The 13,389-nt window shown below is 40.5% G+C and overlaps 1 protein-coding gene across 5 annotated transcripts in view; it reads right to left on the bottom strand.

The window, feature by feature from the left end:
• Nucleotides 1-13,389, bottom strand: part of MAPKBP1 (mitogen-activated protein kinase binding protein 1) — a 102,241-nt gene that overhangs the window by 16,500 nt on the left and 72,352 nt on the right. For all 5 annotated transcript variants that reach the window (XM_066188085.1, XM_066188084.1, XM_066188087.1 and 2 more), the window contains 6 exons: nt 12,788-12,899; nt 12,275-12,338; nt 9,028-9,153; nt 2,480-2,628; nt 1,712-1,761; nt 938-1,174 (listed from right to left, as the gene is read on the bottom strand). In XM_066188085.1, coding sequence (XP_066044182.1) covers nt 938-1,174; nt 1,712-1,761; nt 2,480-2,628; nt 9,028-9,153; nt 12,275-12,338; nt 12,788-12,899 — 738 coding nt within the window. The remainder of the gene's footprint in view (nt 1-937; nt 1,175-1,711; nt 1,762-2,479; nt 2,629-9,027; nt 9,154-12,274; nt 12,339-12,787; nt 12,900-13,389) is intronic.

Here is a 13,389-nt window from a genome sequence, read left to right as displayed (position 1 = left end):
AGAGAAAAAAACAGATATTACTGGTGTTTTACCTTACATCAGCAAGTGCTGTGCAAGGCTAGAAAGTATGCGTTACAGCACAGAATACGATCAGCAATCTGAGACCAGAAAACACAGCAATCCTATGCCTTTTCTTATCCTTATTTACTAAACTTGTCTGACTACTGCTGTACTTTCCTGGTTTGTTTCCTTATTGCAATTCCCTAAAGTTCTTTGGTAACATACTCTTTGATCACACATCAGGAGTGTAAGCCATGTGGCAGCAGGTTCTTCCATTACTTTCTATGGACTGATAGGACAATTCACAAAACTGGGCCATTCCAGCTGAAAAACTGAATTACTGTGCACAACAATCTGAATCTTCTTCTCAGTCACATAGTTAAAGGGGAGGGAAAATTTCTAATGAAGCTAGGCACTGGGACAGACTGCTACCAGAAAACAGGCACCAGCTTTCTGAGGATGAACATACATTACTTGCTGTGACCCATCAATACAAAGATCAAAGAGAATTTACTTATCTATCACAACCAACAACTAAAGGCTTCATGTAAGCCACATTCCAGTGGCTACTGGAGTCAAGAAACTACATCCCAGCAGAGTGAATTAACATGTTACCAGGTTTTTACACACCAAGCTTGACTTCTCAGCTTGTTTTTGACATAAATATTCAAAGAGCTAAAAACAAACATGAGGTCTTCCTGTCATTGGAGAGAAACCTTGACCCCACATGGTCTCTGCTAAAAGACATCAGAATCACACATTGCAGGAGTATTAATTACAAAAGATTTATCTAATAAAGTTCCTCGGAAGTCATTTGGAAGGCCTTTAATGATAAAAAGAATGTCATCAGATAGTAATAAACATAGGTAATAACAAATAAATGCAGGACAGATGCACTCAGAGAGGGTTCACCTCCTCAGAGTAGCACTGCCCTTACTTTGTTGATGTGCACAGGAAGGTCAGTGTGCTCTTCCCTGTCATCCCCATTGCTGTTTTGAGACAGCGAGTCTCGACTTGGGGAACGGGAAACAGAGAAAGACTCCAGCTGGCGCAGGTCAAGCATGGATTTCACAGTCATCTCTATGTTGCTGGTTGGCTGGGACCAGCGACTACGTTGCCGGGGCATCTTGCTCATCTGTGCCTCTGAGCGCTGGATTGCTGCTATCTCTTTGGCCTGAAGGAAATTAAAGCACAGACTATCTTAGAGACTGAGTTTTAATGACCGAAAAACAGGAGAAAAAACACAAGACCACAGAAAAATATAATTATGTCCATCTCAACAAAAGCCTCAAAACTGTCTAAGAGACAGCTTGAAAGGGCACCTTTAATCATAACACATCAATAAAAATGACACTTTAGTTGTTGCTTCTTGCACAATTGAACAGTTAAATGTCTTGTTCAGACCCAAGTATATGAACAGCTTCAGCATCACATGAGATTCAGATCAAAAATAAAAAGACAAAAGCATAACATCTGATGGAAAAAGACTGATGTAAAAATCCCAAGTGCAGCTCTAGACTCTAAACACCCTAGTCTCTTGAACTAGACTCTATTTTGGCATCTCCAAATCATTCTTCAGAGAGAGGCTTCTCAATGGTTTCCCACCACAGCTGCACCTTTCCCACACGGGCAAATGAAGTTTTTAATCTCTCTGGGAATTTCTTCAGTTTCCCTGTAACAAGAAATACAGGCATAAGGTTTAGTAACTCACCCTCCTCATTTCCCAGTGGGAAAGGCTTCTTGAGAGGGTAAGGTCTGGATCTGCAAAGGTAAAGAGATATGCACCTAGTTGACATCCTGGCCAGCAGCCCAGCTTCTGAAGAACCTCTTACTTCATCTTTTAACAAAGGCAGTATTCCTACACCTTTTGAACCACTGTCAACACATACTTTCCCACTGACTACTCAAAGCATTGTATCAAAATTTTAACGGAGACATACAGTTTTATGTAAGATTTTCATTGAATCAGCAGACCACTGCAGAACACTTGCTGCAGCGCCCTCCCAAAGGCTTGGGAAAAAAAAATCTGCTCCAATACACTGTACCATCTGCAGTAAAAATACATAAAATTAATAATGGCAATCTCTACTGTAAGTTTTTTCAGACATCCCTAAAGTCCTCTCTTTTGAGGAGATCTCTGGATCTCTTTTGGCTTCTGCAGACTTTTAACAGCTTGTGAAAGCTATTGAAAGCTGAGCGTGTGAAACTTATTCAAAATTTCTTTAGCCAGTTGGAACTAGCAAGAAACTTGCCAATTTAACAACTGTATTTCTAGACGGAGAACTCTGAAATGCACCCTTCTTCAGATGCAGGAATGGGCTCCACATTACCCCTTGGTATCTATCCATCTGCTTCTGCTTTGGTCTCTTTCATTCTGCCCATACCTTGTTATCACTAAGCCAGTGTCTCTCATCTTCTCCTCCCTTCACATCCACGCCATTTTCCTCCAGCTCTGCCCATGTCCCTCTCCCATTTATACCTGAGTCTCTCTCAGTGTTGCAGTTGGACTGAATATGGAAAGACTGCAGGCCTCGTAACTCATCTTCATCGTTCCCTTCATCTTCACCATCCTTGTCGCTGTCTGATGAGAGTGCAGGCACAGAGGACAGGGCAGAGATGGACTCACGCCTGGAAGGCAAGAATTAGGAGGAGTATTATGGTTTATGCACAAACTGCCCACCATTTCAATCCTTACACAAGTTCTCCACCTTATCTCCATCCATATTCAGGAGGCTGCCACAACTCTCTCAAACAGCTCTTGCTCTAGCACAGCCCACCTCTGAGAAACAGGACAAGCTAAACCCTGCACAAAGATGTGCAGACCCTGCCACAGCGTTCTCATACACGTAGAAGGTTGATGGAAATCAGAAGTAAACAAGTCTGAGAAAGTCAAATGGAATGAAACTGGGCCTTCCATTTCAGACTCTGCCAATTGATAAGGTCAAGATGGTAGATTATATTTGAAAGGCAAATATTTTTCCTACCCTGAAGCATTTCTTCTCTGGAACTGATTTACACATCAAAAATGTCAGAGACAGTCTCTGCTTGAAAGTAATTTGGTTTATGGAAAATTATCCCATAAGAGACAGGTTCATTTCAAGGATTGCTCCAGGCAGAACCTGAAAGCACAGCCCACACACCATAAGAGTACCATGCTGACTATTTTAACTTTCAAGCACAAGGATCATGTAAAACACATCTTGTGCAGATCTTCGATTAAAGTAGATCAAGACAAGTTTTACCACAAACACCTCAGAGGCACTCCCAGCATAGAATTGCCCACTGAAAATCAAAGACACTCAATCACATCAAACTTTATCCTCCCTCTTTCTGCTCCTCTTCCCTTTCCTCCACTCACTCCTTCAATCCACAGAATCAAATGAAAAAAATAAGCTTTTGGACAATAATTGAAGAAAGAAGAATCACCAGCAAATACACCTGAGTAGCCCCTACTCCAGGGCCTTGAGCTAGAGTGCCAAATCCATCGTAAGAGACATTTATAGGATGTCACTGGTGGCTCTTGAGTGCTAAGCATTATTCATTAAATAAAAATAGCTCATCCACCAAATACAGAGCAATCTGGCAACGGATCAACTTCTCCTGCAGCTGACAGATAGCAGGCAGCATTGAAACATGGTAAGAAGCAGTTAAGGTATTTTAATCTTTTCTCTTCCTGTGTAGTGGTTGAACATTAATTTCCATTTCATTAGAAGTAATAACTACTCAACCATTTCAGATGAGCTTTGAAGTGTTCTGGCAAAAAGAAAAGTGAAACTGACTGTAACCAGCAGAGTTTTCAAGTGAAAAAGCTTCATTTTGGTCATCCACACCTACATTTGACATTTGAGTTCATCAGTCACTTCATCTTCTCTACCGTCTCCTTGTATGCTCATCTTGTCACCCTCAGGTTCTTGTGTCTAATCAGAGGAATCCTAACAAAGCCCAAGCACCACAGCATGTTTGAGGTTATGCCATGTTTCATGCTATGACATATATTAATTACATTTATTCATGGTAGGCAATATTAACTTTGTATCAGTAACTTTGATAGCATCCTTCTGCTTGTGTTTATCACGGTTGTTTGATGAGACTATTGAGACAGAAGGGTTGGATTATTAGACCTTTAAACATCTAGCTGGTTGAATACCTCACAATGATGAGGTGATACAGCAAGGCAAGATTATGTGTTTGCAAAGCTCCTATGTGTACTGTCATTAGTGTAAATGGAGAAGGGAGAATGGCTGTCCATGTGTTTTATGTTACAAATAGAAAGATGGCCCCTGTCCATCAGATAGTGACCAAAAAAAATTAGTGAGAGGGGGAAAAAGTATGTTCCAGTATCCTTAAAGTAGCAGAGTAAGAGAATGCAAAACATATTTTGGAAGTCAGATGAGTTTTTTCTTACTTCACAGGAAGTGATAAACAAGTTATGAAGTAACATATTTGATACAAACATATGGTTATCTTGCATTATCCCAGCAAAAATTCACACCTGTCTTCCACATCCTTATTTTTACAACTCAAGTATGCTTTTCAACTCAGTTCTGTAACTTGAAGGGAGATAGATGAATGAATGATATTTTCAAAATGATCCTGGGCCCAATGACTTGAAAATGAGATACTCCTGAAATGAAAACTAGGTTCACATGGTCCTGAGTGTTTCAACTGTTGTTCTTGCCCAAGTCCACCCTTGTATTCAGACTTCACTATTTCTCCTTTCTTTCCCTGCCTTTCCCCATGTACTGTGGATTTTCTCCTAAACCTCCTGCTGCACACATCTCAATACTCTTCCTCAGTTCTTTTTCATGCTTAGATGGAAGTCAGTGTAATGTACAGGGAGTTTTCAAGCACAGAAGCTGTCTCCGCAAATAAGCACAGCATAAGAGCATTTTGAAAATTAAGGAGTAAGACTTCTGGTGTTTGCTGAATTCCTCCTGAGATCCAAACCCCAAAGCATCATTATACCAGAATGAATGTTTCAGAGTAGATATTCCAGAATATCTATTCCAGAATAGCATGTACAGACACGTCCAATTCTCACAATCCATGTGACTCAGGGCAAGTGTTTTAATTGTAATTGTTCATCTTCTTTGCTGAGCAACTATTAATCATTAAGATTGGAAAAGATCTCCAAGATCATCAACTCCAACATTTGACTGAATATCACCATGCCCACTTAACCATATCATGGACTATCATGTCTACTCATTTTTTAACACTTCCAGGGGTGGTGACTCATCAACTTTCCCTTGGGACCTTCTTCCAATGCTTAACCACTCTTTCAGTGAAGAAACTATTCCTGATGTCCAACACGAACTTTCCTTGGCACAACTTGAGGTCATTTTCCCTTGTTCTATTGCTAGTTGCCTGGGAGAAGAGGCAAACTCCCAGCTCACTACAACCTGGATCTTGTTCTGTATGGGGCAGCAGTGTCAGTTGCTCTTTAGCTTCCAGTTTTTGAAGGGTCAGACAGTACAGGATGAATGGAAGAGAAGGACTTTAAATTAGAAAGTCTTCAGGACATGTTGTAGACTTAAAAGCGCCACATGTCATTATGAAGTTCTAGTATTCAGACATCCAATAATAGGTACTCTGTATTCTTTTGTATGACCTGAGCCCAACCCTGTTCTGCTTCCTCAAAACAAAACAAAGCAGACAAGAATGGCAACTATCCATTTAAAGAGGTATGTTGTCAGCATTCCCACTGATCTTGTGCTACTTAAACCCTCAGCTTTAAGGGCATATTTGTGAAACTGTAATATCCTGTGTGGTAGGTATCACTGGCAGATTATATCCTCCTGCTTCCCCCTCAAATGTTAGAGTTTTAAAAAGAAAGTTATTCTGCTTTTCCCCACAGAAGGATCACAATGCCCTGACTCCAGAGTTTCTCCAGTGTTATAGTTGCAGTAGTTTATCACAGACTGAGGCACAATTTCTAATAAGGCATCAAAAGCCTGCCCCATTCTAAGCCCTGGAAACAACACAGCTTTCCTGGACTGGACAAGACACACTGAGAATTTGATAAGGAGCTCTTCTTTCCAAATATATCTGATAGTACACAGTACTTCTTCAGTATACAAATATAACTTTTAGACAATTTAATTTGGATAATTTTTTTCTCCTGCTATTTATACTAAAGAGTCAAGGAAAACCATAGATATAGTGATTTTTAAAACATGACTATAAGCCCCACAAAAATTCCACAGTAAAATCAGCTTAAAGATTGAGACAAGCTTTTCTAAGCTATAAATGCATACTTGAATCAAAACCAAAACCCTACTAAATGGCCTTTACGTGATTCCTTCTCTGAAAACATAAAAGCCTTAAAACCAAAATGTACCAGCAATCTCAGCTGAGTACAAGTTCTATTATCCTGAACTATCAAAGCTCCTCATGTTCAGAAAAAAGCACACATCTGCAATTACCACAACCAGAGGTATAACTCAAAGGCTCTCAGGTACACTATGGAGAACTGTGGGTCATACAGGTCAGACCACTTCCAAGGTAATACAATGTCCCAAAAAGGTGAGTCAGAGACATCATTCAGAGGAGAAACTTTAGTCTCTAAAAATTTTTGGAGGGATTGAAAAATGCTGGGACACTTCAGTCCAGAGAACAGGTTGGATGAAGAGAGGTTATGAAAAAGGTTCACAAAACTATGGGCACTACCACTAGCTGGCTGCAGAACAAAAGATCACCAGAGCTCAAAATATTCAGAAGCTGAGGACTTTCAACAAAACTAGTAGGAATGTACTTTAAGAGAGATAAAAAAGTCCTTCTTTCCACAGAGAGCAGTGAACTCTAGGAACTTGTCACCAAAGGAGGCTGCAGAGGCAGGCAATATTATGAAGTTCAAAAAGAATTTATACAAACTCAGTGGACAATTGGTCCATGTCTACATAGTAGAGGAAGAAGGTAGAGATGTACCTCCTAATATCCCTGATGTAATAATGGAGCATGAGGCAACTGGACCACAAAGGTTCATATAGCAAAGCTCACAGAGTGTCTCACTAAATAGCATCTTCCATTGCCATGGTCACAGGCAGAATACTGGGCTTTGTGGAGCACTGGTTTGACCCAAAAAGGCACCTTCTGCGTGTTTACACTGCTGATGTTACTCACCTGGGTCAATTTCCTGCCCTGACAGTTGCAACTGGATAGACAGCACTGTCCTGATTTGAAAATCTTCATCTCCTACTGCCTCCTCAAATCAATTTTGTTACCTCAGCACTATTTTGATTATTCATCCTGTAATGCACTCATACCATGGAACTAGCAGAAAGTGTCACTTCCCCCACCAAATTCTAGCAGTACTGTTCTAAAGAAGATCTAGCAGAACAAATGATTTATCACAAGGCAGTGAGCTTTCTCCTACTACTGTCAGTCTTTTGAGACAACAATTTTACACCACAAGTTGCAACTCAACTCTCTACTGCAACCTACACAGACAGGCTTGGGAAACAATCAGAACAGGTACAGAGCACCTAGAAAACAAATCTTACTCAAGTTCATTAGTTTTCCTTCTCCCACCTCAATAATGCTGGTCTGATAGGCTCTTCTTCCATTGTCAGTACCAATCCAAAATGCTCTGGGAATTGTTTTTGCTGATCTCCAGTGACCACAGCGGACGATCGAAACTGAAAACAAGCTTTCAAAGCTGACAAGTAGATTCCAGCCTTGCAAAGAGGCTACCAAACAAGTTTAATAAAGTTCTGGGCTTGGCGTGGCACTAGCACCGCCCTTCAGCAAGCGTCTGTGATGGAAACAAGTATCACCTCACGTGGAACAGGACTGGGATTATCTGTCACAGGCTGAGCCTTGGTAGGGTAAGGCTGCAGCTGCTGGAATAATAGAGAGACTGCTATAAAAAGCACATTGCTTGACATATCCAGAACTCTGGCGAGGAAAAAGGCTTCCTGAATTTTCCCGGCATCGTTACCAAAAGCACTTACTAGACAAGACTCGTTTCAGGAATGAGCAGATCAAGACTTTTCAAAACAAAACTATGCAGACAGACTTGTTACAACATTGCTTGCTTCCAAAGGGAGTGGGAAAGTCCTCGTGATACTCAACAACCAGTGTGGTAAATCCTTCAGTGCTTTGGTACTTCTATAACCAAAACTCCATTTGTAGTCATTTGGGATATAGGAACAAAAAAATCTGCATTTATCCTTTTTTCCCCCACTGTGACCTCATAACAGCCTGGTCAGGACTCTCCCCTGCATTACTTATAGTCCAACTAGTCTCAGTTATTTACAAACTACAGAGAAACCAAACACATTAGCCTAATAATCAAAAATACCCTGTCACTCTTGTTCTGTTTAAAAACAGAAGCACCACCTTTTAAAGGTCACCAGATAAATTTAGATCTATTCAGCTTGTAGGCTGCAGTAATTTGCTTTTAGACATGTTGTTTACCAAGCAAAAAATAATAACATTATTTAGCTAGCAAGAGCTTTTCCCATTTTAATTATTTTTGTATTTATTATTCATATTATAATTATTTTAGCTGAGTTTTTTCAAAGCCTCCAGAAGATAGTTAACAAAGAAAGAGCAAAACTGTAAGGACTCTTTTAGAATTATGCTCAACATAGCCAACTCATAGAGCTCACAGGTGTACTTCAGTACTGACACCATAGAAAACAGCCTTTAAGTTGCATTCAGCTTAGATCTAGAGAACTTTACCCACGAAGGATCACAGCTTCCCTGTGGAATTCTGTGTACGCTCCTCAGTAGTCCTAGGTGAACTGCTTATTAAAGTTTCTGACCACATCATTAAACTAAATTAAGACACATGAGGCATTGCATACATATTGCAATCGGTGAAGCATACTAAGTCTGTCTGGAAGATCCCAGCCTGGTTCCTATGTCCAAAGAAGGGGGGCAAAAACCAAATCCAACAGAGGAATAAGAGAATTTTGGAAGAACACTGTCAGTGAAGACAGCAAGAACCTTACAGCTGAATCCCAGTGCCATGCTGTCACATTCCACACAGCCAGACACATGTTCTCAGTCTGCTCTGCTCACCTCATGAGTCCTGCTGCCTTGTGAGGAGGAGACTTCTCCGCCTGCTTCCCTCTCTGTTTCATGTCCGACAGTCGCTGCCGCATGTTGATGGTCATCTCTGAGCTCAGACGCCAGATGAAGATGCAGCTGAAAGAGAAAGGTGAGGCTTGGATCAAGTCTCAGTTCAGTTTATTTCCACTAATTCCCACTGCAGGGACAAACAAGAGCCCTTCTGTCTGTGGCAGAGAGATACAGGCAGAAACAGCTTCACAGAAACGCAATCCCATCACAAACCTCGTGATGAAAGGGTTAAACCTGCCTGTCCAAGACTCCCTGTGAGCGAGAGCAACTGCAGAGATATTTACACAGACTCCTCTCTGACCCTATACCTTTTTTGACTATCTGACCAGCTGCTGAAGGAAATGCCGTAACAAGTCCCTCCATGGTCAGCAGGATAAGTGGAGCCTACAGATGTCCCTTGCATCCTCTAACAGTGACTGAGCTGAAGTTTCTGATTGCCATGACCCCCAAAGGCAAGGCCTTCTTAATGCCCAGTCCCATGGAGTCTCTGCGCTGTAACAGTTAAGCTCATACGGAAGTACTTTTTGCAGTCAGGATGCTTCTAATATTTTACTTGGGATTTCCTACAGGACACTTGCACAGAATTTACACAGCCACTAGCTCAGCTGGTCAGAGCACATTGCTAATAACACCAAAGCCATGGGTTCAATTCCTCTATGGGCCATTCACTTCAGAGCTGGATTTGATGACTCTTGTGGGCCCCTTCCAATTCAGAATGGACTGTGAAATATTCTGTGAAATTTGATTGAATTTGGACATTGATTGATTCAATGGACTCAAAAGCATTTGAGAGAAGGAAACCGACAGTGTGGTCTTGTTTCATGAATTTCTTCAGAAATTCAGCTTAAAAATATATATTTCTTATCACATTAAAGAATACTGTATCTCATCTTCAGCTACGAGAAAGTAAAATGACCAGCACTGTCTTCGAAATTTAACTTCAGTGCTAACTAATTCTTCTCATCTTTCCTGTTTAGCTGAGTATACCTACACTGATGTAGAATCAGAAATGGTGCTTTGGCTTTCACTTATAAAATCTTACATCCTACTTTGGAAGCCAAAGAGGATTTAATTCAGTTCTTCAAGACCCATCAATATCAGTATACTCATGGGTACTCCAACACACAGAAAAATTTTCAGTGACTGACTTTTCCCTCTTTCTTAATAGCATGTAAACATTAATTTGCTTTGCCGTTTTGAACAATGACCATGAACTTTGGTGTCCCTGAGCTGAGGCAAATGTCAAAAGTGCCAGGATCCTGAATTACCTGGATCTTTTTCATTTTTTCTCTCTCTCATGAGGAAACAATTTTAAAGGTTTTAATTCCCATATCACACACACACAAAAAAAAAAAAAAAAAAAAAAAAAAAAAAAAAAAAAAAAAAAAAGGCCCATAAAACCCTCTGTGCGATCTGTGGAGATTTTAAGGCAAAACTAAAAATTCTCTTCTTGTCCCCAGTGCCATGCTCAGGAGCATCGATCCCAGCTACTGATATCACATACAGACACTTCCCATTGCCTGTGAACACACTCTCATCCTCCCACTGGAGCTTTTCAAACAGGAGAAGGGGGTGAGGCACTGTGTCTGGGAACTATGGCAACCTGGGGCAGCCAGCTGTTTCCCCTCAAGGAGCAGTTCTCTCCAAGTAACAGCAACCATAATCTGCTGCTAAAAAAATACTGAAATGGAGGAAACAAAATTCTGAAAGCAAATCTGGCTTGTTCATTTATCCCACCCCCGCAGTTATCAAACCTAGAGACAAGCAGCAAACAACCCAAGCCTGTGAACACATTAGCATCCAACACAAACTCTGCAGAAGCAAGCGCCCACCTATCCCTTTTGCTGGGGTTGGGGGGGGGATTTTGTTTCCTTTTTTCTTGCCTTGATTACTTTTCTCACGTGAATCTCATAGTCCTTGTGCCCTTTCTCATCCCTGTTTTTCTTTCTATTCTCAGCTCTATTCTTTGCACGTGCTGCTGTGTGTGAACAGACTATGTTCCCTGTTCTCCTTTGAAAAATATGCTTTCTCATCTCCTTAGAGCAAACCTCTTCAGGAATCCTTTCCTCACTTCTCATCCACCTCCTGCACATCCTTAGTGAAGAAAATGACCCTTTTGCTCATGGAAATGTCACAAAAGAAATTTGCACTAAATCACAAGGATCACTGCGAACTTCAAACCTTCCATGTTTCTGGAACTTGTCAGAAGTTCACAAGAAAAAGAATCTCTCTTCTACAACTTTTGTCCCTAATCTATTTAAACACATGAAAGGTAAAGCAAGAGGAAAACTAATTTATTTATTACTGAAAGACAGAAACAACCAACTGATGAAATTTAAAGTGATATATTGTATGTTCTGTAACAACTCACCCTCTAAACCCCTCTTTTCAATTCAATTGTGTTTTATTAATTAAAAAAAGAGAGAGAGTGAATCTGGGTTGCTCTGAACTTGCAATAACACTCCAGGAGCCATCTTTCTCAAAGGAAAAATTTTATTCAGTTCAGCTGATTTAAGTATTCACTGATTCCAGAAATAGTGGCTCCACTCACCTGTACAATCATCATACTAGGCATACATTCTCCTTTTTCCCTTGGGCTCAGTCTGGTGACTACTTAAGATTTTAGTGAACTGATTTAGCTCACTAAATGTGCAGAAAACTCATTCTGGGGAGTACTTATATAGTGACCTGAATCAGCTGAATGAGGGGTCAGCTGCACCACTGCTGACTCAGGGGAATGGGAAGAGGACCATATGGACAGGACCAAAAAGTGAGGACAGGCCTGTCCCTTTTGCTGCTAAACAGACTCTTTCACCTGGTGAAACCTCACCAAGAGGAGTACTGCATGAAAAGGTTTTGTTACTAGTAGCAAAAATAGCACAAGATGCCTTGTATTACAGCTCTGAAGGCTGGTCAGGAAACAGGTCACATCTCTGCCTCCTTTCCAGCACAGAATAGTATTTACTCTCAGAAAAGGGAAATACTTCACATAGGTCTCATTCCATGAAACACTAACATCAGCTCTGTGAGCTTTGCAAACAGCACACATTTAGGATTCAGAAAGCTCTGAGATTTTATTTGGAATTCACAAAACATCCCTTAAAAAAATTTCTACCTTTCCTAAGGACATGTTCCATTCAGTTTGAGACAGTATGAGCCAGTATCACAAACATGCAAAACCTCTTACCTGTCACCAGAAACAGAGATCAGATGTTTGCAGTCATTACTGAATTTCATCCCAGTTACAATCTCTGTGAGAAATAAAGCACAAAAAAAACCAATTTTCCCTGAATCATTCAAATGGACAGAAGAGATCATTAGCCAAATAGCCTGTCTGCACTCAGTAATTCACACTTCACCAATCAATATGCCCCAATTACCATACCCATTTAACCAAGAATCCAGGCTTGACATGGAAAGGGTACTCCATGGCAAAATTTACATTAAGACTGAATTCTCTTTTTGCCCATAATTGAATAGCTGCTGCATGGTATGAGCTGAGGGTATATCACAATGAAACTTAATATACACTGAAAAAAACACAGACTACTTTATAGACTATTAGAAAAACTGTGTAAATAAATACATGGTTTGACAGATGGGGGTGTGTGCTTGTATGCAAAAGGCAAAAATTGAACTTGCAGAATTTTTTCTGTCATTAGCAGAAAAACCTCAATTTCCAGAAATTTATAAGCCTTACCTGAGTGTCCATACATGGTTGCAACACACTCGCCAGAATAGAAATCAAAGATGGAGAGGTTCTTGTCAGAACAACTGGTTGCAATATAAAGACCAGAAGGATCTGTTTGCACCTGGTTTAGGAGATCAGAGGAATGCAAAGATTTGGTGAGAAACTACCTTCCAACTACATAAAAATAGTCCAGAACACCCAAGATGGTCAGTCAGAAGTGCAAGCAGCCCCCACAGGAGTCCAGTTGAGTACTAACGTATCCAGTATCCCAGGACAAATCTCCAACCTGACCAGACTTTTAAGACTGTCTCCAACCTAATCATAGACTGAAGGCACTCAAATGCCTTCATGACTATGAAGGTATTGCCACCAATGGACAGATTTCTACCTCTCTCCTACTTTCTTTTAACCATAGGGGTCTTACTTTCTTCTATGTTAAGATCAAAACAAAACAAGAAACCTCCACCCCAAAACACACACACCATAAAAAAAAAGAAAAAAAAAATCAAAGCTGACAGAGTTAAGTGAAATATTAAAGGATTCAAGCTTCAGGAGTGAAAGCAAAAAATACCTCAACACTGCCAAGAAAGTATTTGATAATGATGCTGTCT

The sequence above is a fragment of the Chamaea fasciata genome, unplaced genomic scaffold (assembly GCF_029207755.1).
Source record: "Chamaea fasciata isolate MVZ Bird 193981 ecotype frontalis unplaced genomic scaffold, bChaFas1.0.hap1 SCAF_7, whole genome shotgun sequence".
Lineage (NCBI taxonomy): Eukaryota > Metazoa > Chordata > Aves > Passeriformes > Sylviidae > Chamaea > Chamaea fasciata.
The sequence above is the reverse complement of the archived record's forward strand: the minus strand, read 5'-3'. Positions and strand labels throughout refer to the sequence as shown.